Genomic DNA, 24784 nt, shown 5'->3' with positions numbered 1-24784 from the left:
ACCTCTTTACCTTTAGAGCCTGGAGCCAGGACTGATCTCTTGATGGCGTAGGTCTTGAGGCATCTCTCAAATGTGTCGTCCCACAGAGCGACTATACCATCCTTTCCCCCAGTCACAAATCCCTACAGGGACAACATTTAGGCACATTTAACCCTGAAATGATCTCCTGTTAGTTCAAACTAGAAACTGTCAGGGAAAATACAACATTCATGGCAAAAAATAATTAGTGCTTATTGTCCAGTTCCTCCTTAAAAAACAATTCTCATTAGTATTAGAAAACACAGTTTCCCCCCTGGTACCTTCTCTAGTGCGTGGACACTGAATACAGGGCCGTCATGAGCTTTGACAGTCTTCATCAGGAACATGTCCCTCCAAATGCAAATGTCCCCGGTACATGTGCCGGAAAACACCATCTCCTCTGACCAGCCGTACACAGCACACATCATAGTCTCCGTCTTCCCCATGTTCCCCTTGCGCCCAATTAGACCACCACCTGAAAGAGTAACAGACAGTCGGTGAGAACAACAGCTGAGATGGACTTCTGCTTGTTAGAGTTTCTGCTATTCACTAGAAGAACTGAGAAGTCTTACCAGCCTTGTGCCAAAACTTCATATGCTTCACGCCAGCTGTGATGAGCTTGTCAGGGAGGTAGGGGTTTATTTTCACAACAAATATCTTGTCCTTGCTTCCCCTGAAAAACAATTTCAGCATCACTTAATATGCACCAAGAAGAACATCTCATTTTTACATTTTGTGATGCATCCACACCCTGTGGCTCCTTCATAGTTCTTGTGAAGAGAAACAGACTTTTATTTTGGCTCTACTTTTTACAGTTGGAAGGACAAATACACTTTGACTCAAAATGTAAAAAATGTTTTTTATTGTTTCTAGAAGCATAAAAAATAAAAAGAGACAAAGGCAGTGTGCATACAGCAGGCTACACTGAGGCTTTTTCACCATAGAAGAAATATGCCTTACTGGAATGGTTTTGAATTTATAAGTGTTTCTGATCATAAGTTATACACAGCCACACAAACGCAACATTTCAACATGAACATTAATGATTTACTGAAGTTAAAAAACGAAATAAAAAGGCAACACCTTTAAAAAAGAGAGTAAGGTCGGACCTGCCCTTTTTGTGAAATGTCATACATTTCGTTATGAATTGGCACAATACAATTAAAACTTGTATGACTGGCTGCTGTAGTGTTGAAAAATGTGGACTGGTTATATGGTTGTATTTTATTCTTACTGATTGTGCTACTTGACTTTCATGTGTTTGCAGTCTTTCAAGTCTTGGGCAAAGGACCGATTTTCATAAGCATTAAACTGTACCTAACACTTTATACCCCCCTGCTGTCGCTGCATGTTTCCAACTCTTAATCACTCCACACCCTCTTTAAAAGTCTCCCTATCACACCCACTCCTCCTCCAGACAAGTCCAGACAGTGGCGGTGCACAAGCTCAGCTCTGTCAGGTCCCATTTCCCTACGCCCGCCTCACTGCACTGCCCACCAGGGTCTGCAAAGGAGATTAGTGCAGCTCCAAGCTGTCCCTGAGCTGCAGTGAGAGACCTACAAACAACAGGCAGGAGAGCAACCCGCAATGCACTGCTTCAGACTAGCCAGGGGGGAGTTTCAGTGGAGTAGAGACTAAAAATGAGCATCAAGTAGGACACTTAACAAAGCTAAACAGAGATATTTTGGGTTAATGATGTTTCCCAGTAAGATATTTCTGTATCTACTGGTTTCAGGATTATGTAATTGATCCTGATGGGAAATTGGAAATCCTGCATTGTTCAGATCAAGTTAATGTGTTTCACAATGCATGTCTGTTGAGGTAATCCACTTGCATCAAATGACCAAGACATGTACCTTTGCACCACATCTGGCTGCATAAATATTTAACATGCTTTGTACACAACCATAGAATAAAATCAGTTTGTTACACTTGCTGGTCCAGACTGCTTCACTTATCAGGGCATAGTCGTGGGATTTGTGTGGTAATAACTACTTTCTTGTTTTTGCTATTGGCTTGAATTTTACTGAAACCCATTTATGTTGTTCAATACCTCAGAACCTCATTGTGCATCTAATATTGTGCTTCTCTCTAATATTAAGCAGAGAGTCCATAAGATAAGCTCACGGCAGATGTAAATGAAAAGTAATTCCCTTTAATTATGGATCCAAGGATTGGGCCCAGGGGTAAATTCCTGCTCTAACCGCTCAGACTCCAGCAGGGTTAAGTGTTTCAGCGGCGCAGCCTTGCAATCTAAAAAGTAATTCCATTCCTTTCTTCTCCTTCATCAATCACGCTGTCAGCCCAGCCTGGCAAAGTAGCTTCAATTTAGCCCTCATCAATAATTGTCCATATTTAAACTAAAGCACTCAAACAATCTTCATAATTAAATGGAAGATTTGTCAAAGCATGCTGGTGCTGAGTGATGAAAGGGCCGACTCTGGTGTGACTGTACTTACCTCATGGCTGAAAGCTTCTCCCCTTTCCTCCAGTCCCACAGCACAATGGTGTGATTGTCGTCCAGGCCGACTGATGCCAGCCTTTTGCCGTCCGCTGTGGAAGAAAAACGAGAACTGTTCAGTTGAGCACAGACAGAATCCATTCCTGCTTTGGTTCAGTGAAGTTTGGCCCTTCGTTAGCAACATGAAAGCAGCCCAGTGGGTTTGATGTACGGCAGGTGATTCACAGACTCTGACATACAGATCACCACTCTGCCTCTGTCTGGGGCCAATTAAAGGAAGCGAGATGAACAGGTCTACCTTGATGCTGTCAGACTGCTGTGAATAAATGGCAGCAGAAATAGGTTTCTCGGTCTCTTGCAAAATGGTATCATGTTAATATAACCTCTTTAAATGATGTATGGAAGGCTTTTTTTTCCTTTTCTTTTTTGTTCCCCTGGGTGTCTGGAAGAATTTGTACATACAAAATGTAGGTTTTGTTGAATCGGAGTGGATAGGACTTAAGCAGTCAGACAAAACAGCTCTAAGTCTTACCAGAAAAGTCCAGGGCACACACTCCCAGCTGGTGGAAACCCCTTAACACAGACATGGGTTTTAATGTTTCGGTGTCCCATATGTGGATGCAGGAATCTCTGCCAACCTGGACAGACAAAAAAAAATCAAAGCATACACTCAGGGTTCTTATTTAAAAATCATTTAAACTTGAGAATGTTGAGTAAAAGTCTCCAGCACCTTAGCTAATCATTGATCATCCAGAAACTGATCTGTAGAAACCTTTGAATATTTTATGTAAGATGTACTGAAAGCTACCTGGCCGGTCGCTACAAAGTCCTTTAGGGGATGGATAGCCAAACAAAGGATGTCATCATCATGGCCCATGTAGAAACGTTGAGTGTTCTGTTGTCTGTTGTATACAACCCCAATAGCAGCCACATGGTAGACAATTTCCCCGGTCTGGGTGTAGAACAGGTTGCTCCTACAATCATAACCTCTGTACCTGCAAGCAAAAAGCAATAACAAGGCTATGATTGATATGAAGGGCTTTAAGTAACTGCTCTCTACTTCTTAAAAGTCATCTTAAATATTAGCCATTCCAGAGTTTTTTCTGATGCTGAAAAGTAAGCCTACCCATGAATGAAGTGCAGCTTCACCCCACTCCCCGGAGCTCTCTCTCTCTTCTTCATGGCCGTCGCTCGATGTTTTTCTTTGCACTGCTCTTTGAGCTGAGGTAGATCTTCTTTGTAAACCTAAATACGTCAAGAAAATAGTGCACATGTTCTGTTTAATATCAAACGGAATTTATAGAGAAACATGATTTAAAGGGGATCATATTTGATTTCGATCACAAACCTGTCGTCTATATGTGAGCTGTGTCTCCTGCTCAATTTCTGAGTCCATCTCAGGTACGTCAGACTGATCAGAGTCCGACTCCTCGCTGTTTGAGTCTGCCAAGCTCTCTGCAGGCAGAAACAAGGATAAATTAAACATTGACAGTAAAGTCCTTCCCTGCCTCTAAATCAGACAAATCTCCCACTGCACAAACCAAAAAAAAACTGTTGGGTTGCAGCAAGGATGAGGGTCAACCATGTAATAATACTGTGACATTTCCTATCCATCAGGCAGTCATGCTTCGCAGTGACATTGCTCAAGACAAATGTATAAAAATGCTGATGCAGCAAAGGAAAGCCGTGCCAGGACAAGGCAATAAGCAGAACTGGCAGCTAAGGGCGGCTACTCACAAGATCCATTAGGAAAATTAAAAGGAAAGGCAGTTAGTATGTGCTTTAATTTTATAAAGTACAGCTGGGCTCTGTCGCTGGGAATAATATGACTTGGGAATGACAATGCAATTACACTTTCCAAGCTTCATTCACTTTTATTAGAACTGTTTTAATTAATATGATGGCTGTTTCTTTGCAGAGCTTTATGGAAATGGGAGCTCGGGAAAAACATTACGGACAAAACAATCTAGTACATTGCACTCCACTGGTTCAGCACATTCATTTTATAAGGATGGTAGGAGCATTATGGGTGCACATTATGTAACAGCCAGAAAACAATCCCTTACAGGTAACTAAATAATGTACTACGACCTCTAACTTTTCTAAATGGGTTTACATCAGTTACTGTTCAAATCATCTCACTCCCAGGCAGATATTTGTGATACATTTTTTCTTCAGAAATAGACATTTCAGGGAAAATTCTTAAAGCTATTTTGCTTTTATTCTGAGAGGTAGATGACAAGACCACTAACAGCTACAAGACTTTTCCTTAAAGGAGTAGTTTTACATGATGGGAAATACAATAGCTAGCTTTGGTGTGAGTTAATAAAACGATTGGAGCCACTATCAAGGATGTTGGTTAAATTTCACAGTGGTATTGATCTTCTCCTTAAATCATTGGCAATAAAGAGACCAAAGTGTTTCCCCAAAGACGCTGACCAGAGTCCTTCAGATATGGAGCCAGGCGTTTACATAAACATTTCCTTTAGAAATAGTCAAATATGTCTATTTCCATTTTCTCTTAGTTGTTTAGACAACATGTAAATAATGGAGCATTGGCAGCAGTTGTAGGCATATATTTCTAAGTTTTGGAGAGAACCAAGCTCGTCTTTTTCAACTTCTTCCAGAAGAGCTGAGCTATGCGCCCCCTGGCTACACATCCATATTTAATACACATGAAAGTGGTCTCATCAGCAAGTCCTCAGTAGGAAAGCAAACACTTGTATTCCACCAAGAATCTATTCCTTCCTAAATTAGTTTTTCTTCACTCTTTGTTCAGCAATATTTGAGTGGGAGGTTGAGTAGACATCGGCATCTCTATCGGGGATTTCCAATTTGTTTAATTTGAAAATGTCATATTGGCAGGAACCGAGGATTTTGTGAAGTGAGTAATCTCAGTAAATTCAAGTCACCGTTCTGTGCCAGAATGTAATATCTCTATTTGGATCGAATGTGAAGGTACATTTTATATATTTAAACGCTCTCAGTTTGGTTTAACAGTCAACTTTGCGAGGAATCATCTCACCTTGTGGCGCTATATGCACAGCTTCTTTGGCCTTTCTTTCGGGGACAAACTTCCACTGGAACACAGAGTGATCTGCCCCACCGATAGTTATGACCCACTGGTAATCACTTGACCATCTCACGTTGGTTATATGGGCTGAATGACCTAAATACTTTTTAAATTTTGCACCTGAAATCAGGAGGACAAATATCAGTACAAAGCATACATTATTAACAGAACAACTATAGTTACACTCCTTAAAATTTAGCTTTCTTTACCTTTTTTTATACACGGGTATCGTAAAAGTTTGACTATTCCATAGTCGTCTGCTGTTACTAAGACTTGATTGTTAAAATTGGCGTCGACAGAGTTGATGTCATTGATATCAGAGTATTTGGGCCATATTCCATTAACCTCAGGGCCCAGCACACATGTCCAGGAAGCCCACTGTACCAGCTTCAGCTCCTCCCTGTTGGTCACCTCCTTCCCACCTCAACCAAAGACACAAACATTTCATCTCACAAAGGAGCTCTTAGACAATAATAAATCATTGGCAGTATATAACACAGATCATGTTGTCATAGCTTTGTTAATGATATTCCCCTGGAAACATGGTCTTACTTGGCATCCTGTAGAAGAGCCTCCTGCCGCTGCCGTCATTGGTCTGGAGGTACTTGCTGTCTGTTGACCAGTCCATGTGTGTGATGAAGCTGTTGGAGCCGATGCACTCGCCCACTTTCTTGTACCTCTGCACCACACCATAGATGTCTACTGAATTATCATTTGAGCCAACCGCCAAATGGCCGCCATCGGGGGAATACTTCAACTCATGGATGGCCTCCTTCCTGTCCTTGATGTGCACCACCTCTGTCATATCTCTGTAGAGGGAAGCGGAGGTGTTGTATTGAATTAGAAGCTAAAATGGACACTAAAGTTGAGTTCACAGAGCATCAAATTTCTACCATTTGTCCTTTGGATTGCGTACACACCTGACTCGGAGAACGGTGAAAGAGCCATCCTTCATTCCCAGCGCCAGGTGAATTCCATCAGTGCTCACGGCCGCACAGCGGATTGGCTCCTCCATGTTACAGCGAGCTATCAGTGCGTGATCTATGAGGCTCCAAATCCTTTAGACACAGAGGAGAGAGGGAACAAATGAAAAGACAGAGCAGTGATGAGATTACATTGAGTCAAAGGACCAGGGCAATAATATTTGTGCTGCCTGACCTGTTATATATTTGTTTTATTCCTGCATACTGACAGCTACAAAACCATTTCATCAACGTAAAAACAACTTGTGCAACCCCTTTGACCTGGAAACAAATCCATGAGAAAACAATCAATGAACATATCATAAATGCTGTGAATTTGGTGAAATGTACCTTCAATTCTTTTAGCCTAACTTTATGACAAGAAGTAACCCATGAATAACCTTAGAATCATATTTTAAAAGTAAAGTTTTGGGATAAAAACTTAATCTTAATGAAAAGAGATCATTGTCTCGTAATTTTTAACAAGTGTCCATCTACACAAATGATGAAACTGATGAATAATTCCAAAAATGGACAAAATATGTTAAATATCACCAAAACATGACAGTATTTTTGTCACAAAACATCTCTGGGGTTAATACTGAAGCTTCACCTGACTGAACGATCATCACTTCCAGTCATGGCCAGAGGCTTGGTGGGGTGGACAGCTAGAGCCCACAGCTCGCCCTCACAGTGACCCTGCATGATCAGGAAGGGCTTGGTGCGGTCATGGACCACCACCTCAAAAATCTCACTGTCCTGCGTGCCCACCAGGATGTGATCCCCCTGCCAGCACACGCTGCGTACAGACAACCCTGTGAAAAACAAAAGAAACAACTACCCTCAAAAATCAGCAAGAAAAAAAAGGAGAACGCATGCTGACATTAAAGCAGACAGACGTTATAAGAGACAGGACAGGGTTGATAAAGACAGGAGGTGTAAATAGCCAACTGCAGGCAACCTAGGATGGATTTATCATACAGTGACATCCAATCTGTGATTAACTGTACTGATGTTACAGTGAGAAAAGCATGAGCTGTATACATATGTAAACATAACATATGTATACGGCATAAAAACGGCAACAGACCTTGGAGTTACTAACAACAAGAGGATTAGCAGAACAATATGGAGACTTCTACAAACAGACATTTCATTAAGCACTGCCCATTATAACATCACCCACCTCGACTATTATCACCTCTAGCTACTGTTAGATCCAAGATTATACATTAACGACATGAGGGATAGAAAAGAAAGATGCATTTAGTAAAAGAAGAGAAATGGCGGGTTTATACATTTCTTTCAGTGCCTAAGGAGACCACAGTCTGGCCTGCGACCTTCAGTTTAAAGGAGAAAACAGGCAGTTTGAGTTCACCTTTATATCCTTGGTCTGTTTCCCTGAGATCAATGACAGTAATTGGTTTGAAGTTGAGATCCCACAACCGGACACAGCCGTCCCGGCCCCCAGTGGCGAAGCCCTCTTCACAGACATTCATGCTGAATATCCCTGACTGGAAGAAATGACAGACTGTCAGTGCGGATGTGCATGACAACTGAGCGACAACAGAAGAAACTCAGTATAGTGATGCTGCTCAACCATGTATTTGTTTAACAAGGTTTTTACAATGACAAAAAAAAAATGCAGTGTGCCTTAATATAACACAGAATGAGGAAACAGGAGGTGTCATTTTTTATTTCTTCTATTTCTACTTCTGCTTCAGTTGTCTTTCTGTGCAGACAATGAGTTACCTAAACCCTCAGTGAGACATTTGGTGGGACAAAAAGCAGGAATGAACAGGCACTGTACTTATCATCCCCTCCCCCATCTGCCCATCCCCTCACCCAGCTGTTGATCCAATAGATATCATTTAATCCTGTGGAGTAAAAGGCTGATCCTTTTTTCTACTGAATGCATGGCTTCAGCCCTGGTTCAGTTTACTGGATGCTTTCAGTTATTTTTTAATGTGATGAAAAACTGTAAATATTGGAAATCAACCAGGGCCACAAAGCAGAAAACACACATCTTATAAGACTCACCCCATGAGCTCCTTGCACTGTCCTCAGCAGGTTGATCCCCTTCCACACGTAGATGTCCCCATTCAAGGCACCTGAATATGTGACCTCATCCTTGGCGCAGGCAAGGCAGAGGATGGTTTGGAGATCCCCCGTTTTGCCAAAAACGCCACGTTTGGGTGTGAGAGCATTACCGCATAAGCTCCAAAACTGCAAACACAAACAGAAAGAGTGAAAAAGCATGGTGGCTAATCCCTAATGTAATCCTGTCCCTGAAAGAGCAAATGGATAATTATTAAACATTTGAATACAACTGCATGAAAAAAAAAAAATGAAAAAAAAAAAAAACATCCAGTCATTTATGTTTTTGAAGCCACACACAACAGAGTAACTCCAATGAGAAAACACCTTCAAAGAAAGTAAAGTCAAATGCAAACACTCCCCCTCCTCTTCATGTGATACTGGGGACTCTTGCTGGGGTCAGTGCTTCAACCACCTGATTAGCATTCACCGACACAGACACACGTACGCACACATGGGGGCTCATCATTTATGAACAAGGTCATTGGAATGCACTGGCATGGCCCAGTCTGAGGGCTAAATCCATCAAACGGAGGAGGAGAGGACGAAAGAGAGACGCTCTGTCTGCATGGAGATGAGATCACAGAGGGAGAGCTCAGGGAGGCTGTCTGGAATACTGAGACACGGCCGTTCACACATGAAACAGAGACACACTCATCACCTGCAGGTAGCCGGGAATTGACTGAGCAACAACTTTGATCTAAAACTGAATTTACCCGTGCATTACCAGAAGTGATCATTTATAAAAGAAATGCTGTGTGAGCTATTATAACATTGAAACATGTGCATCTGCTCCAAATAGAAGCACATTTTAGGGAAACTTTGATTCTGTTTTCAACCACACAAGAACCTATCTGCAGAGGCTTGATATACAACCACACAATGAACAAATGAGCTCCTGAATTGTGACAGCCTGGCACATCCTCACTAACAACCATCCTCCTGACTGATAGCGCTGCTGTGTGCTAACAGGAGCGATCGATTATCAGAGGCAGGCATCACAGCCTGAGATACAGCCCTGCCTTGGAACACCAAACGCTCATACACACCTCAAGAGCACAGGTCTCCTAATCCTCGACTCGGAGTGAACATTTGCATTTGCTCGAGTTTACGCACAGTCTGTCTGAGCTGAGTGGCAAGTAGAAAAGATCACAGATGTGTGAGTAATATGGAAAGGTGTATTTGCAGGTGTAATCGTGTCAAGTGTGGAATGTGTAAGGGAAGGGGCTGGGAAGAGGATTTGTGGACCGGCCTGTTGCGGAGGTAGCAGGGATAGATGAGACGTGACTGCGCAGCCCTCCCTGCCCGCAACTGATAAGGCAGCAAGACCCGGGCACTGGCTAAGCCCTTTACTGTTGAATTACTGAGAAGACACGAGATGCTGGAAGGGGTTTATGAAGAGGCCAGGGGCACGCGAAAAAAGTCAATGAGGGAGAGGGGGCGGGGGGAACAGTAGAAATGGGAAAATGTGCTGGAACATGAGACTACTTGGAAATGAAATAAGGATCTGGTTTCCAGTGTCGCTTTCTCTGAATACATTTCAAACATCCTCTAGAGATATCACTGGCATAAAACGTGCTCCTCTAAAACGAGGATTAGAAGTATGTCATTAGCTTGGTCACCTCCAAATACAAACCAAGGAAAATCTTGCACATGTCAATTTTTTGCAGACAGCTACAACCCCCCTCACCCTTAACATCAAACCCATAAATCTGGCCACTCAGACTACAGTGAGCCTGAATAGAGTAGGAGCATTGAATGCTACACTAACAGAAGTCAACCCTTTGGCAGCATACAAACCACTCACTTTTTTTATCTTAATTGTTTAGTAATTTAGTTATTTATAATGATGTAATTCTTGTTATATTAGACTCCTGTGTAATCAGGACACCAATTCCAGTTATATGCAGGAAAATATTTTGTACAGATTGGAAATAAACAGATCAAATAAAAGGCCAGTTAGAAGTGCAAGCAACTGTCTGAAGCAGCACGTCGAATATGATGGTAAGATGTCTGAGGCAGAAGTCTACATGTATAAAACTTCCATTTCAACGCCCCATAAACTAAGCTTATCATAATTTTTCAATTAAAAAAAGTCCACTATCTTCTTCCAAGGAGAAAAGTCATCCCAACCATGAAATAATCATTTTTGAAAAGTCTTACCTATCCGATGTTATATTAACTCATTCTTAAGAAGCAAACTGGTGGGCTATTCTGCGGGTGGAAGGACCAATGGGAGCATTTCAGTCTAGATTTTGGACTGGGGTTAAGACAACTTTTTCTGGTAATTCCTTTAAACTCATAGATTCAGTCAGTTTGTGTAAATGTGAAACCATCACATCAAAGAAGTGAATGTATTGTTGTACACCTCTCAAATGAAACAAAGTCTGATGACTCTCAACAACAGCACCAGAAAACAACGTTTTCTTAAAGTTTGAGGACATGCATGAAAACCGCCTTCAAGGACCATGCTGATGTGTGTTTAATTTAGCGTATTAAAGTTTGCATGAACATTTTCACACGTAGCCATCTGTGCTAACGTAATATTTGTCAATATTATTGTACTTTGGCAGGATAATGTACTGATTGGCTCCAAAAGTGTTCACTGCTCTACCTCTGCATACTTAAAAGTATTAACACTTACACTTACTTACATACAGACAATGATTATAGAGTCAATGATTAGAGACAGTCGTGCAGTTGTCACAGGAACTGTTGAGACGCACTTTAAGTACTGGAGGGCTTTCAAATGACAACATTTATTTAAACTTACTTAAAAAAAGAAAGAAAAGCTTTTATATTTTTCTTTTGATCATCACCCGGCAGTCCACAATTATACTGTACATACAGTATAGTGAGTACAATTGCAAAACAGCACTAGTAAAGTGTAAGTATTATTAGGAACATAGAGACCAAAAAACATTCCTGTTATACAAAAAGGTTATTTACAAAAGTTTCCATTTTTAAGATGCTTTTCTTTTCTCAGTGTTTCAATCTTTTGATTTAGTCAATGACTTTGACTCTTCAGGTGTGTGTGTAAATAGCATGAAGAATTCAACATAATAATTCATATTATTATTCAACATTATGACAATATTGTTTCTTAGTGTGTGGTGGCCATGCTACGATCTGAGCTCACATAAACTAATCAAAACACAAATGACCGTTTAATTAGCTGGGCGGAGTTGCGTGAGAAGGAGAGCGTTGCCAGCAGCCACGGTTCTCGTCATAGAGGTTGTGTTTCCTCAGCCTGCTAGTGAGTGGATTACTGGGACTAAATCTCCTGGATGCTCTGAGTGCTATAATCGCTGAGCGAGCGCAGGGCTAGGGAGCAGATGTCACATGGTCCGCAGGGTGAAGGCAGGGGAATTATGTGGGACAATTGCTGGATTGCCTTGGCATCAGAAAACCAGAAGGGAGGGAATGAGACGAGAGGGAGGAAGAGGAGGAGGGGGGGGGGGAAGACTCAGGATTCAGCTGGGACTCGAAGGGGGGGGCGGAGTGGTTGTGTGCCGTGGCGTGGTTGGGATTTCTGCGCCACGTTGGTGGAGGAAGAGTTCAAGGGGGAATTACTACGAGAGGCAGCAGGTCAAGCTGGATTGACATGAGGGAGTCATCAGTGAGTTGTAACACCACTGAGGAATACGTACAGTAGGCTAAACCTCCTGCTTGCATCAAACCTATTAAAGAGTGCCTGAAAAAGCACCACCAGGCAGGTTTTCCATCTGAGAATGATCCCCTGTCCTCCCAATGTTTTGGAATTGAGTATCATCTGAGGCCCTGAACTCCTTGTTGTGTCCTAATGGCCATGCAGCTCAAGCAAAACTACTACATATCCCAAAGGAAGGCTTAGCGAATACACCCCACATGAACTCATCTCAGATTTATGAGCACCACTTTTCTGTGAAAAAGAAGTGATTGAGATAGGCCTGGAGAGTGAAGCGTGCACAGCTGCAGTTTGTAAAATAGAGGGTCTTTTAAAAGCTGAATGGGGGGGAGCTGAAATGGGGAGCTGAGAAGCAGAGCCAGGGTTCCCCACAGAAAGACAACTCTTCTCTTCTCTGCACAGCAGATTCATGCATTTTTTTTTAGGGAAGAGACTGTGAGTCATTGCCTGTCCTACTTATGTAAAGTGCCTAATAACCATGAACTCTGGAATAAAATGTATTTGCATACATCTATTTTAAGACTTTGATATGGTCATGATGATAAAGCAGAGAAGGCAGGAAGGAAAGGGGCACAGAGCCCAGGGATTCTGAGAACTTCCACAAAAAAAAATGATAATCTGTTCTCAGATATTATTTAAATGAGGCACAAGAACTGCAGCTCTCAAGAGTCGGCTGTAATCTAAGGGATGTGAAATGACCAGGAAGTGGCTTTACCTTGATATGCTTGACACCACAGCTTACAAGCTTGCTTGGCTGGTACAAATCCCATGATATGTCAAATATCTGTGGGGGAAAAACATGCATTATATAATGACACAGGGTTACAAAACCACCTCAATATATTTTCTTCACATACATCATATTGTTTCTTCATTTACCAAATTATTGCTGTGATTTCAAATGAGTTTATTGTATTCTAATTAATCAGAAGCCTATTACAAAAGGACACATATAAGAAAAGGGAAACGAGTAGAGAAAAGTACATGTGTGTGTTTTTCCTGCTTTTGTTATAATGCATGTGGGCTGAAATAAGAAAACAACATCTGCCTGTACTTCATCTTTTTAAAATTCCTTTTCATTAGCAGGGCAGCATCTCAGACAGTCTCTGGGAAGCTCACAATCAATCAGGCCTAACTTGTTTATGTCCTCTTTGGGTCTTGTACTCTATCCTGCTTGTACGCCTAATGAACCGCTCGATACTGAGCTTATGAAGAAGACAGGAGAAGGAAGAAAGAGCTCACCCTGTCTGTGTGACCGGGAGCAGCTGCCAGAACCTTCCCTCTCCTCCAGTCCCACACACAGATTGTGTTTTTAGAGTCCAAACCCACGGACACCAGACACTGTGAAGAAAGTAAAGAGAAATAACTCACATCACAGATTGACACACGTACATAGATGCACTCTGCTGCACTAATCATTGCGATAGAAACTTAACCACCTCCACTGTAGCATGCAAGGCTAAATTAAAGGGGCTGTGGACGGCTACGGAGCAGAACAGAGTAGCTGCCCGGCCCCTGGCACATCCAGTGAGCATGTTTGAATGCTTTTGCTTGAGGAGCCTCCTATAGCGGACTGAGTGAGTAGGCAGCAGCAGCAGCAGCAGTGAAGCAGAAGAGAAGAGAGCAGCTCGTATGGTAATCCTTCAACACTCCGCAGCTTGCTTTACATGTTTGAGGATGTCCTCTTGATCCACAGCGTTGGGCTGAGGATAAAAGTCTCTGGTGAGGCATTTCAACTGTTTTAACGTGGATAAGAGCAGTCTCTATTTTTATTTACTATTATAAAAACTCAGAAAAAATAGCCAAGCTAGTTTTTTGGCTTTGAGTATGTTAGTCTTTAGTTGGGCCACCACTGTGGCCTAGACTAATGGATCTCTCAAAAAGTATATTTTGCCTTAATGTTTGGAGGAGAGAGTGGGGGATGACATGCAGCAAAGGGCTGAGGTTAGATTCAAACCCAGGGCCGCTGCCATGAGGACTATTGCCTCTGTACATAGGGTGTGGGACATAACAGGCTATCCAGCACCCAAAGATCTCTTAAAATGTTTAGATGGTGTAAATGAAATTACCAATAATTATATTGCCCAGATGACGAATCCTTGTGACTCTGGTGATCATTGAGTCTACATCGAGGACCAATGGAAGTTATTTTTAAGTGAATGTCTTTATGATCAGGATAAAAGTTTTCCAGCTTATGTGGTTTGTGTGCAAATGAATGCAAAGAAGTGGAAGCAGAAGTTTGTGACACACATTGTGAACATTACCTGCTAAATTCATTAGCATTGTCATTGCAAGTATGCATCTTAGTATGCAGACATTAGCACTTAACTCAAACACCACTGTGCCAGAGCTGTAAAGAGTTGTTGACTCTCGCTAAGCACTTTTCATTATAAATGCTGATTTATACCACTGAGAAATGTTGGCGTTAATTAAATGCCACAGCTGAGATGTCAAAAAAAAAGAACATCTTTTATTAATTGTTTTTGAGGGCCAATGCAGGTTGAATTCGAAAACATTCTGGGTAATCATTTGAACAGACATGTTTTCAATCAAGACATAACTAAACGTATAACATTTTATTTTATCTTCAACCTAGACTGAGACTCCAGAGCAGACAACAGGACAAGATTAAAATAAAGCAAAGATCATGAGTCATATGCTTTGTACCAGACAGAACTACGAAGGTGTTTTAATCATGTCTGATAATGTAGACTGGGTCATGGAACAAGGGATTCCTCTGGATTGTCTTAGTTTAGCCCTGACTTCCTATGGTCCAGGAAGATGAATCTGGAGTAAACAGAGCAGCTAAACTAAGAAGTGAATTTGACTCCGCTGGCTTTAAACTCTGTCACAGTCTATCTAAATCCCCTGTTTCCACCCGAGCAGGAAAATAGCCTGGGGTCATCTTCTTGTGTCTTATGGCAAAATACAGGAGGTATGACTCCACTCTGAGCGCTCCTACGGGAGGAAGAAATAGGCGTGCAAAGATGAAATCCTAGTGGTGATTCTGCACTGTATTGATTTTTTTATAGTCCAAATCAACATGAGGTGGAGGCTGCAGTGTGTAAATATTAACTGGTAGCAAGTCGGCAGAGAGCTGGCTAAAAAGATAACATTAAACTCAACCAGGTCTACTGAACTTCACAATGTACAGTACTTAACATTGCAGTTGACAGTTATTCCTGTAAAATCTACCAAGTAGAGCATGTCTGTGTGCAGCTGTCCAGCTAACCCTTGTGGAGTTATCACAGATGTGTCATTCAGAAACTCATTCGGAAAAGCAGGCTGCAAAAGCCAGCCTGAAGTTCTCTGTGTCTCCAAATGAGCATTTCTGGTGACGCTAAACTTTTTTTCTACAACGCTAAACAGTCAGTTCCCTGGAATAGTCCCTGGTTCATTTTCATCATTTAAACAACAGCATTACTGTTTGACAACTGTACCTGACCCTCGAGGTCGAAGGCCAGACAGGCCACACCATGTGTGTGCACGTCTTTGAGGATGGAGACAGTCTGCACGGTGTACGAGTCCCAAACACAGATATAAGGCTCCTTGCCCACTTGTCCTGTGGCCACCAACACACGCTCAGGATGCAGAGCTAAACTGTGCAGGGAGAGAGAAAAAGGGAGAGAGAGACAGAGGGAAAACATCTGGTTAGCGTGGCTATTTTGCATGCTTGTCTAACGGTGAATGGATTCATCCTCCCAGCAGAAACCACTGGGATGAGATGAACATGTTAAATCTGTGATGGGTCTGAACATGGAGGCAGAGAGGCAGCTTGATGAGGTGACATGGTTCAATTACCACGGTAATGCTCAAATACACACATACAAACACAGCCTGGCTTCACGCATGCCTACAGGGTGTTTCCAGAGTTTAAAAGCTAGAATGAGTGAATCTGTGAATTCGATTTTTCTCATTTTTTTGCCAATTTTTCTGCATCCTTTGAACTTCTCTGCCAGTATCACCTTTTCCTATTCATCTGGGGTTTCCTCTCATCGCCAGGCATACGTTTGTAAGGCTGTTACATAATCCCATCCTACCTCCCCTTCACGCGTACCTCCCACCACCTACGAGAATTCCCACTCTACAGCTGAGCGACAGCGCGCTGTGGAAAGCTGTCACTCTCTCTCCTCTCGCTCTCTGCTCCGCCCCTCCTTTCAGGAGCCGCCAGTCATGTTCCGGGCAGGCCTGTGTGAATCACTGGGCAATTCTTCCTTTTGCCTTGTCCTGGCCTATATATTTCATGCTGCGATGGCGCTCCCTCCATTATAATCGGACTGCCTGTTTTGTCAACTGTTCTCCAGAATATTTAATCCTGGCTTGTTTTCAGACTGCAGGCAGGGCAACTAAAAAAAACCTGCTGAGTCCACGCAGAGCTTCCACTTTGACCCTGCCATACTCTTATACCTGTCTTTTCATGACTTTGTCCCTTCTGTCTCGCTTGTAACACCTCATCTGCACCATCAACACTCTGTCACAATCAACCTGAGGAAGCTTTGATGGGATCTTAAGACAGCTGGGTTAGGTTAGATGTGACAGCCCTGATCTTTGCCCTCCTTCAACCCTCTCTCCTCCTCTTCCTCCTCCTCCTCCTCTTCCTCCACCTTCTTTATTAAACCCTATTCCAACATGGCACAATCTCTGATCTCCCCTTTCACGAATTATATAATCAGAGCAAAGCAGCTAAAAATAGCCCTCAAATGAGGTGAAAAAATGATCATAAGACTTAGAGATCTATCATAATCTATATATTTAAATCTTAAATTGCCTATTTTAATTATACCAACAGTAATGTCTTTGTTGTTTCTATATGAGGGTAAAGTGAGGATTTGAGAACATCATCAAAGCCGCTTCCACCTGTAAAAACATTTACAACACCACTAAAACAAGACGTCCGTTCAAGTTGATGTTTTTAATGCCAGTGACAAAGATGTTTGTCCCGAATTATATAATCAGAGCAAATCAGCTAAAAATAGCAATCATATGAAGTGAAAAAATGATCAGAAGACTTTTAGATCTAGAAAGACACGGCAGAGAAAACTTCAGGGAGCGACGCACGAGAAATCAGTTTAATATCACCAACGACTATGGATTCAATCTGAGGTCACAATTATTTGCAGGACACACTTACCCTCATCTGTTCTTTCACTCGAGTTCTGTTACCTATCATACTGGGTTTGATATGCATAGTATGTTATGCAATGCAGTCTTTGAGAGCACTACAAGATCCCTGTTTCAATTACGTTTGTTTCTGTCAGCTGAAGAGCTTGCTAAATGCCATCACTAATGACTTAGCCTGCAGTGCTCCACCACAGTTCCCCTGTTCGAGAAGGACTGTGGCCGTTTGATGCAGCAGTCTCCCATCTGCAAACTCCTGTTGTACGATAGTAGCCAAATACTGCAGCAATTAAACAGCCTGTTTTCATGTAGATACGAGGAGAATAAACAGCCCGAGGAGCTGATTTCTCACAGTAAATATGCAAAGATGGATCACAGGAAGACACGGTGGTCAAATCAGTCACATCAAATAGAAACATCCTTAATCACTCCTGCATGAAACACTTTGTTGTCTTCAACATGAGTGGTAAAGCGAGCTATTTTTAGCATGAATGCAGACATTTACATATGGAAAGAAATCATGATAAAGCCTTCTGGGATGACAAGTCCCAAAGCAACTTAGGTTCACATTCCCCTGCAGTCATTTCCTTTGTTTGATCTACCTACAGTGGATTAAAAAGGAGCAGAGGATTAGCACAATACTGAAGGGCTATACAGGATATTTCCACGTATTGTACTGTTTTTAAGCCAGGCGCCCATCATAAAGTCATCTGCAACACCTCACCCTGCGAATGTCACCCTTAGTCACGACACAGAATGTTAGCTAACCCCAGCTGTGTTTCACTTGAGTTATGGGTTTAATATGCATGGTGTGCGTAAAATAGAGAATATTAGCTCAATTAAATACATTTTTTAGTCCTTCAATACTTTTGGTTTTTGAGGACCACTACAGAGCCACTTGCTCTATGCACTGGCATAGTAAACACTGTCTATCTGAATGAGAGCTGAAAAGATTAATCAGTTAATTGATTAGTTGATTTGAGGTAATCTGTTTGGTCATTTATTACGAAACATGTTAATTGGATAGCTTTTAGTTGTACAAAAACAATCGGCTTGATAATGTGAACTACGGCAACTTTAAAAAGGTGTTTTCTTTTAACAGTTTTTGGATTTTGTTGTTGTTGTTTTTTAAAGGGAGGTACTTTTTGTACCATCTAAACGTTTATTTTGTTCATGTTTGTTTCCAGCAACAACTTGTTGGTTTATGTCATCAGAGATTTAAATATTTGGGTTTAGTAGTTGGCATCATCAGGTAAGGGGGCCTCTGGGTCTCCATCAGAATACTTTCAGCATTAAACATTACCTTCCCTGCATTCTGACCAATTTACAGTATTTTATAATCTTGTGTTATCTGTTATAAATAAATACATCTTGTTGTTATTTAAGCACATTTTTACATCAATGATGATTCAATTTATTTTCTTTACTTTTACAAACATGTTGACCTGAATCGTTCTTGTGATACTGCACAAGAACTGCACTGAGCTGTATAAAAGCAGTCTATGTATAGTCCAGATGTAGTTTGTATAAAATATCAAATTTACTTTTGTTTTGTTTTTTGGTTTAGATCCTTTTTATTTGGTTTATACAAAATTCAACATATTGTGATTTATTTCTGTGGCAGTGAAGAAGTGACCATTTTGTAGTTTTATGGAATTTTGATTTTAATTGGAAGATGGGTCAGGACAAAGACAGAGAGAGTGTCAAGTTACTTTATGGTGTGTCTGTGGTCTTCTCTAAATTGTATGATTATATGAGCATGTGAAACGCACGCACGCACGCACGCACGCACGCACGCACGCACGCACGCACGCACGCACACACGCACACACGCACAAACACACGCACACACACACGCACACACACACACACACACTGCTTCTAAAGGATTGCATAAAGAACTGTATAAAGAAATACAATGGAATCAAAATCCATGGAACAGAAGTCGAGTTGTCCAGCGTCCTCTGTCACCTTCTATGCCTTTTCAAGTTCAGGCAGACATTCACAACACACACCATAAAGTAACTTGACAGCGAGAGAGAGAGAGAGAGAGAGAGAGAGAGAGAGAGAGAGAGAGAGAGAGAGAGAGAGAGAGAGAGAGAGAGAGAGAGAGAGAGAGAGCGCTATTGACTGAGATTGCTTCTATAATGCTAACTCTAACCTCTACTTATTTCATTGTTTTAATTTGTTTCAGAGTGAAAGTTATCATCTCATACACACATAGTTACACTATAAATGTATTTGAACAACAACATATTGACACTGAAATCTTAAAGAGTCTATTTTATTTATATTAACAGTTACATCTTTGTTATTTCTGTATGAGTGTAAAGTGAGGATCTGAGAACATCATCAGAGCTGCTTCCACCTCATCTCTGTAAAACATTTACACCACTTACGAGACGTCTGTTCAAGTTTATGTATTTAATGCCAGCGTCAAAGATGCTGAATCATTCTATTGAGCTAAGTAACTGTAGTGAACCCTCTGAGGATGCTAATGGGAGAAGACAGACCTGCTCTTTAGAGACCAAGCTGCCTTCTACTCTGAGAGGTTTTCAGCTTCTCACAGTGATGACAGGACCTAATACCGCAGCATCATAATGACACAGAACACCTGGAAACATGTGTACAGGTAAAGAAGGCGCAGGAGGACGCAGACTGAAACAGTATAGGTTACTGGTATGATGTGATTCTCACTTGATTATAAAGTAATACACTTGTGGATTGAATGCAAGTAAACAAAAAAAGGGATGAGTGACTCATATCTATTCGCTCCCAAGGCTGATGTCAACAGTAATTGCTCAAAGCACATTCCCACATATGCACCTGAGTCATCCATTTCACACGCAAAGCCTTTCAAAGCAATATTTTCAACCCAAACACACTATATAGCATGGGTTTTAATCACACTAGAACGACTTTACAGAACACGGTTTGACTCTAACTCACTCATCATTAATATGCAGAGTTAGTTCACAGTGGCTCGTATAGAGAGCAGGTGCAAGACTCTTGTCTGCAAACCCCAGTCTGTATGCGCCCTCTTGCTGGTTTTAACAAGGAAACATGATTTATAAGCAGTATGACGTTCACCGACACAAGACCAGCCTCTGTCTGGTATCTATAATCCATAATTCCAGCTCTGGCTGGTCATAAAGTGAACAAGATGTTTTTATTGATAGATTATGAGCAGGCTTTTTATTTCTGTGTTTGTAACGACCTCTTATTAATCCCCACTGTTTCTAATAACAAAGAACATAGATAAGCCGTGTCGCCGTGTGCAGTGAAGAACTGCCAAACACAAACTCAGGGTTGGGTAGGGCTCTTATGAATAAAACTGTAAGAACATTTCTGATTGAGTAAGCAAAAAGAATCCAACCTTATATTAAACACACAGCTCTGTCAGCTCCAAAAGTTTAAGTGCAGGTCTCCCCTTTCATTTTACTCACAGATGATAGCATGAATGCGTCCCCTTCACCTTCACCCTTCCTCCTCTGAGCTGGATTGTGTTCGCTGTTTTGCAGCAGTCATGGGAATTCAATGGGATCACACACTCGGAGCATCTCTGTGTAATTCGGATTATATTTTTTTTATGGGCATTTCTGTGTTTTGAATGTATTGGTGTGCATTGTTCGGCTCATTGCGTACATGCCTGGCATGTCAGCATGATTGCAAAAGAAGGGATTAAGTTTGTGATGCAGAAAAAACTCCTGCAGGTTTTTGGCGGTAGCTTTGGGTTATTTGAGTTTAGAAAATATACATCTGAGAATGTGTGCAGAAAAATGGTAGGACAGAAAACTAACATGGCTCAAGGAGAATTTGGTATCCTTGGTCAATTAAGTTATTGCCCAGCAACCTGTGAATTTATTTTCCTCTAAATGGCCATGAATTGAAAGTCAGACAATCTTGCATCATGTCTGCTGCCATGGACTACTCAGCCTTCAATTCATGTGAAAACCAGGCAGGGAGACCAATTGGAAGCGGTTGCAGGGCAACAAAAAACCCAGGACGGTAAAAAAAACAACAACAGGCAATTAAATAAGTAAAACACCAATGTTTGTGGCAGACAGGCAAGATAAAGCATCAACCAATATAGATCAAGGAAAGTAGAGAGTAACAGAGTGGGAGACAGAAAGAGGGAGGTTTCTGCTATCTGAGGGGGCTGCATCCATTCCACATGAGTTAGTGCAACGTGAGGAGAGCCGACCAGCAGTTGTTCAGCTCTGAATCTGCTCAGGAGTCGAAGGAAGTGTTTATGAGAGCCTCAAAGGAACTCATCTGAGGTCTGAGATAGAAATGACAATAACCTGGCAAGTGTCAAGCATACTTCAATTTGCTCCCTCAAAAAATTATATGTACAGTATTTCAAATTACCTGGGTGCAGCAGAAGCTAAATTGACACCATAAGGTACCTTATCGAAGTGAATCCTTACACATTTGTTTGCCTTAGTGAGCACAGATGTACAGATGGCCAATTTGATGGATTGCCAATTCATTTTTTTTGCATATTCATTCGTTTTTCAATTTCATGCTGCAGTTTTGCACAACACTTCAGTTCTGTCAGTGACTCGTCTGTCTAAGTGTTTGAACTCCGGCTCTTCACCCACAGGGCAGCCCAGGGTTAGTAAGCATCTCTGTTGTCCCATTAATAATGGAGCAGGAGTCCAGCTGACGACCGACACACTATATAATGCTCGTCATCTCCAGGCCAACCCACACTCACACACACACACACACACACACATATGTCAATGCAAGCGCTGAAGCATTGGACACGGGTCGTAGCATGCTGAGGAGCAGTTAGAACTGCAGGAGGATTGTTTCATGTGTGATGTAACAGTTGTTACTCGACTGTGTGTTATCAGGGAGAGGCAGGTGATTCAAGGTTTGTCTGACCACACAGAGAAGTGTTTCCATAACCCACAGAAAGCGTTCAAAGCAAAGGATCCATTCAAAGACACCTATGTTTGGGGTTTTTTTTTTTTCAGGGCTGCACTTTAGAATAATAACAATGTAAAGATCAGGCTGCTGGTTCTGGAACTTTTTAAAATATTTTGAAAGGTGGAGCACAGGATTACTGTAGGTCAGTCGGTAGCGCAGGCGCCACATTTACACAGGGAATGTCCTCAGGTTTAACTAACTTTAGCTATTTGGTACATTTCATCCATCCTTTTCCTTTCTCTCTGCTACATGTTTCCACACTCTTCAGCTTTCTTATCATGAAGGTAGCATTCTGCCTCTGAACCTTGGTTAAGAAATGTGTTTGATGTTGAGAAGTGCAAGGTACAAGATATCAGTGAAAGCAGGAGTGGCAGAAAATATATATTTTTCAAACTACTCGAGAGAAAAACTAATTATCAATGAGACACTCTCCTGGAAATAAATGCTAATAAAACGCTATTGATAATGGATTAAATGTCAGAGTACTCTTATAGGCATAACAGCCAATATTCTCTCTGAATACATTATATGACAGGTGGATTTGTTGTATTTATCACTGCATATCGTTATAAAGTAGAATATGCTTCAGTTTTCTTTGATTTGTGGAAAAACAGCAATTTCAATTCAAAGCCTAAAGCTTTTGGGCAATTGATAATTCCTTATTTAATGCACAAAAAAAGAGGAATATATGTTTGATGATTATTACTGATATAATATGGCAGGCCAACAACTACATAAGGAGAAAACAGAAGGGTTAATGTTGCAATCTAAGGCAGTGAGAGAAACCACTCTTCAATCTGCACAGCTTGTTGGGAGTACTTGCCCGGCTACAGATTGTCTACAAGACCCTGAATCCCCCCCCCCCCCCCCCCCCCCCCTAACAAAAACTGCTGGGATGCTGCTGTGTAGGTGGGTGCCCCCTTTAGCTCCCTATATACGGACCTACACCACATCATATTACATTTCACAAGGTGACACCAGCACCTATACACTGACAACAACACAGTATCAGGTCATACTCTGCTGCTGTCCGAGGTGCTGAAACTAACTGTTGTATGCGTGCATGAGTGGTTACACTACCTGATTATGTCATCGTTGTGCCCAAGGTAAAATTTCTGCTTGTGTTCCCGGGTGTTGTACACAACTCCCACACCGGCGACAAAATAGACTATTTCCTTGGCAGCGGTGTAGTACAGGTTGTTGCGGCACTGATGTCCCCGGTATCCGTACACCCACTCCAGTCTCAGGTGGCAATTGGGAGCAGTCCTGTCAGCCATGTCCGCACTTCCGTGTCTGTCTCTCTGTCGCTATCACGTAGGTTTTCTGAGACAGTGTCATTCACCAAAAAGGATTTATTTTAAGCCCGCGTGTCCCATTAGTTCCGTTGCATTTCCACCAGTCCGGCTCGAGCGTTGAAATGTGCAATTTTTGGGGGTCATGTGAATTCAACGTCTCGCTGTCTGACGAGATGAAAAGCCTCTGTCTCTGGTGAAGAAACAGGTTTCTAAGCGGCTGTTTTCATGGTGAGAATCGTCTTGCACTTCCTCAGCCCCGGGCTCGTGGTCCTCTTCGACACAGGTCAAAGCTCCTGTCAAATCCTACAAAGATGGAGCGGCACTGTTATTCCGCAAGCACCGCCCTCGAAGATGACGGATCAGCCTGTCAACCAATCAAATCGTTTAACTTATCCTCCAAAGGCGAAAGGAGGAGAGATAAACGCAATCAACACTAAAACAAGTTATTATAGGCCATGAGTTAAACATATAGACTGTATAAAAGTTTGACTGTGATCGGCCTAAAACTTTTTTAATTTTCAAAATTCATTGTTGTGCAAGTAACCCAAATTGTGGGATATTTAGCTACACAGTAATGTCTTTAGTTGTTTTTTTTTTACAATAGAAAAACCACAGTTCCACATTAGTTTTTTATAATAAAAAAACAACATAATTAATCTATTATAATCATTAATTCAAAGAATAATACATGTTTTCTTCCATTTAAATTTAGTAACTCAAACACAGACATTCTTACAATAGGAACCAAATAGATGTCTCGTAAATAAAATCGAAATGAACAAAAAAAAACAACTTTCATTTGATTTGTTTCAGATATGTTCTAAAACAAAATGCTGATGGCTGTAAATACAACTAGCTAACTCCAGCTGTCTGAGCTGTTTAAAGGCATCATTTAGCAGACTTCCACATTTTCTTCAGTGAAATTGCATCAAAGGGGGCACCCTATACAATACTTATTCCTGTCAGCAGTTCACTGTACAAAGTTAATTTTCTAGAACATTCCTGTTTAAAAAAAACTCCCTTTTGCACTATTTAAGACGAGAGAAAAATATGAAGTCAGGCTGTGCAATATGTCGCATTGAAGGCAGCGAGCAGCGTTGAACTGCTAGTCTAACAGTGATGATTTTAAATGTATTTTAAATATGTAAAATAAAT

General features: G+C 41.5%; 1 protein-coding gene across 1 annotated transcript in view; it reads right to left on the bottom strand.

The window, feature by feature from the left end:
- The window catches only part of eml5 (EMAP like 5), a 38012-nt gene extending 14089 nt beyond the window's left edge, over positions 1–23923 (bottom strand). The window contains exons 1-20 of the mRNA XM_020630050.2: positions 23415–23923; positions 15719–15878; positions 13521–13619; positions 12994–13062; positions 8555–8740; positions 7893–8028; positions 7701–7724; positions 7128–7329; positions 6473–6610; positions 6105–6361; positions 5762–5974; positions 5505–5672; positions 3828–3934; positions 3606–3724; positions 3288–3474; positions 3012–3117; positions 2478–2571; positions 591–691; positions 300–493; positions 11–122 (exon numbers count right to left, since the gene is read on the bottom strand). Coding sequence (XP_020485706.2) covers positions 11–122; positions 300–493; positions 591–691; positions 2478–2571; positions 3012–3117; positions 3288–3474; positions 3606–3724; positions 3828–3934; positions 5505–5672; positions 5762–5974; positions 6105–6361; positions 6473–6610; positions 7128–7329; positions 7701–7724; positions 7893–8028; positions 8555–8740; positions 12994–13062; positions 13521–13619; positions 15719–15878; positions 23415–23611 — 2869 coding nt within the window. The 5' untranslated portion in view covers positions 23612–23923. The remainder of the gene's footprint in view (positions 1–10; positions 123–299; positions 494–590; positions 692–2477; positions 2572–3011; positions 3118–3287; positions 3475–3605; positions 3725–3827; positions 3935–5504; positions 5673–5761; positions 5975–6104; positions 6362–6472; positions 6611–7127; positions 7330–7700; positions 7725–7892; positions 8029–8554; positions 8741–12993; positions 13063–13520; positions 13620–15718; positions 15879–23414) is intronic.
- Positions 23924–24784: the final 861 nt, after the last annotated feature.

This window comes from Labrus bergylta, chromosome 18 (genome assembly GCF_963930695.1).
Source record: "Labrus bergylta chromosome 18, fLabBer1.1, whole genome shotgun sequence".
NCBI classification, from domain to species: domain Eukaryota; kingdom Metazoa; phylum Chordata; class Actinopteri; order Labriformes; family Labridae; genus Labrus; species Labrus bergylta.
This window is presented reverse-complemented; position numbering and strand designations above follow the sequence as displayed.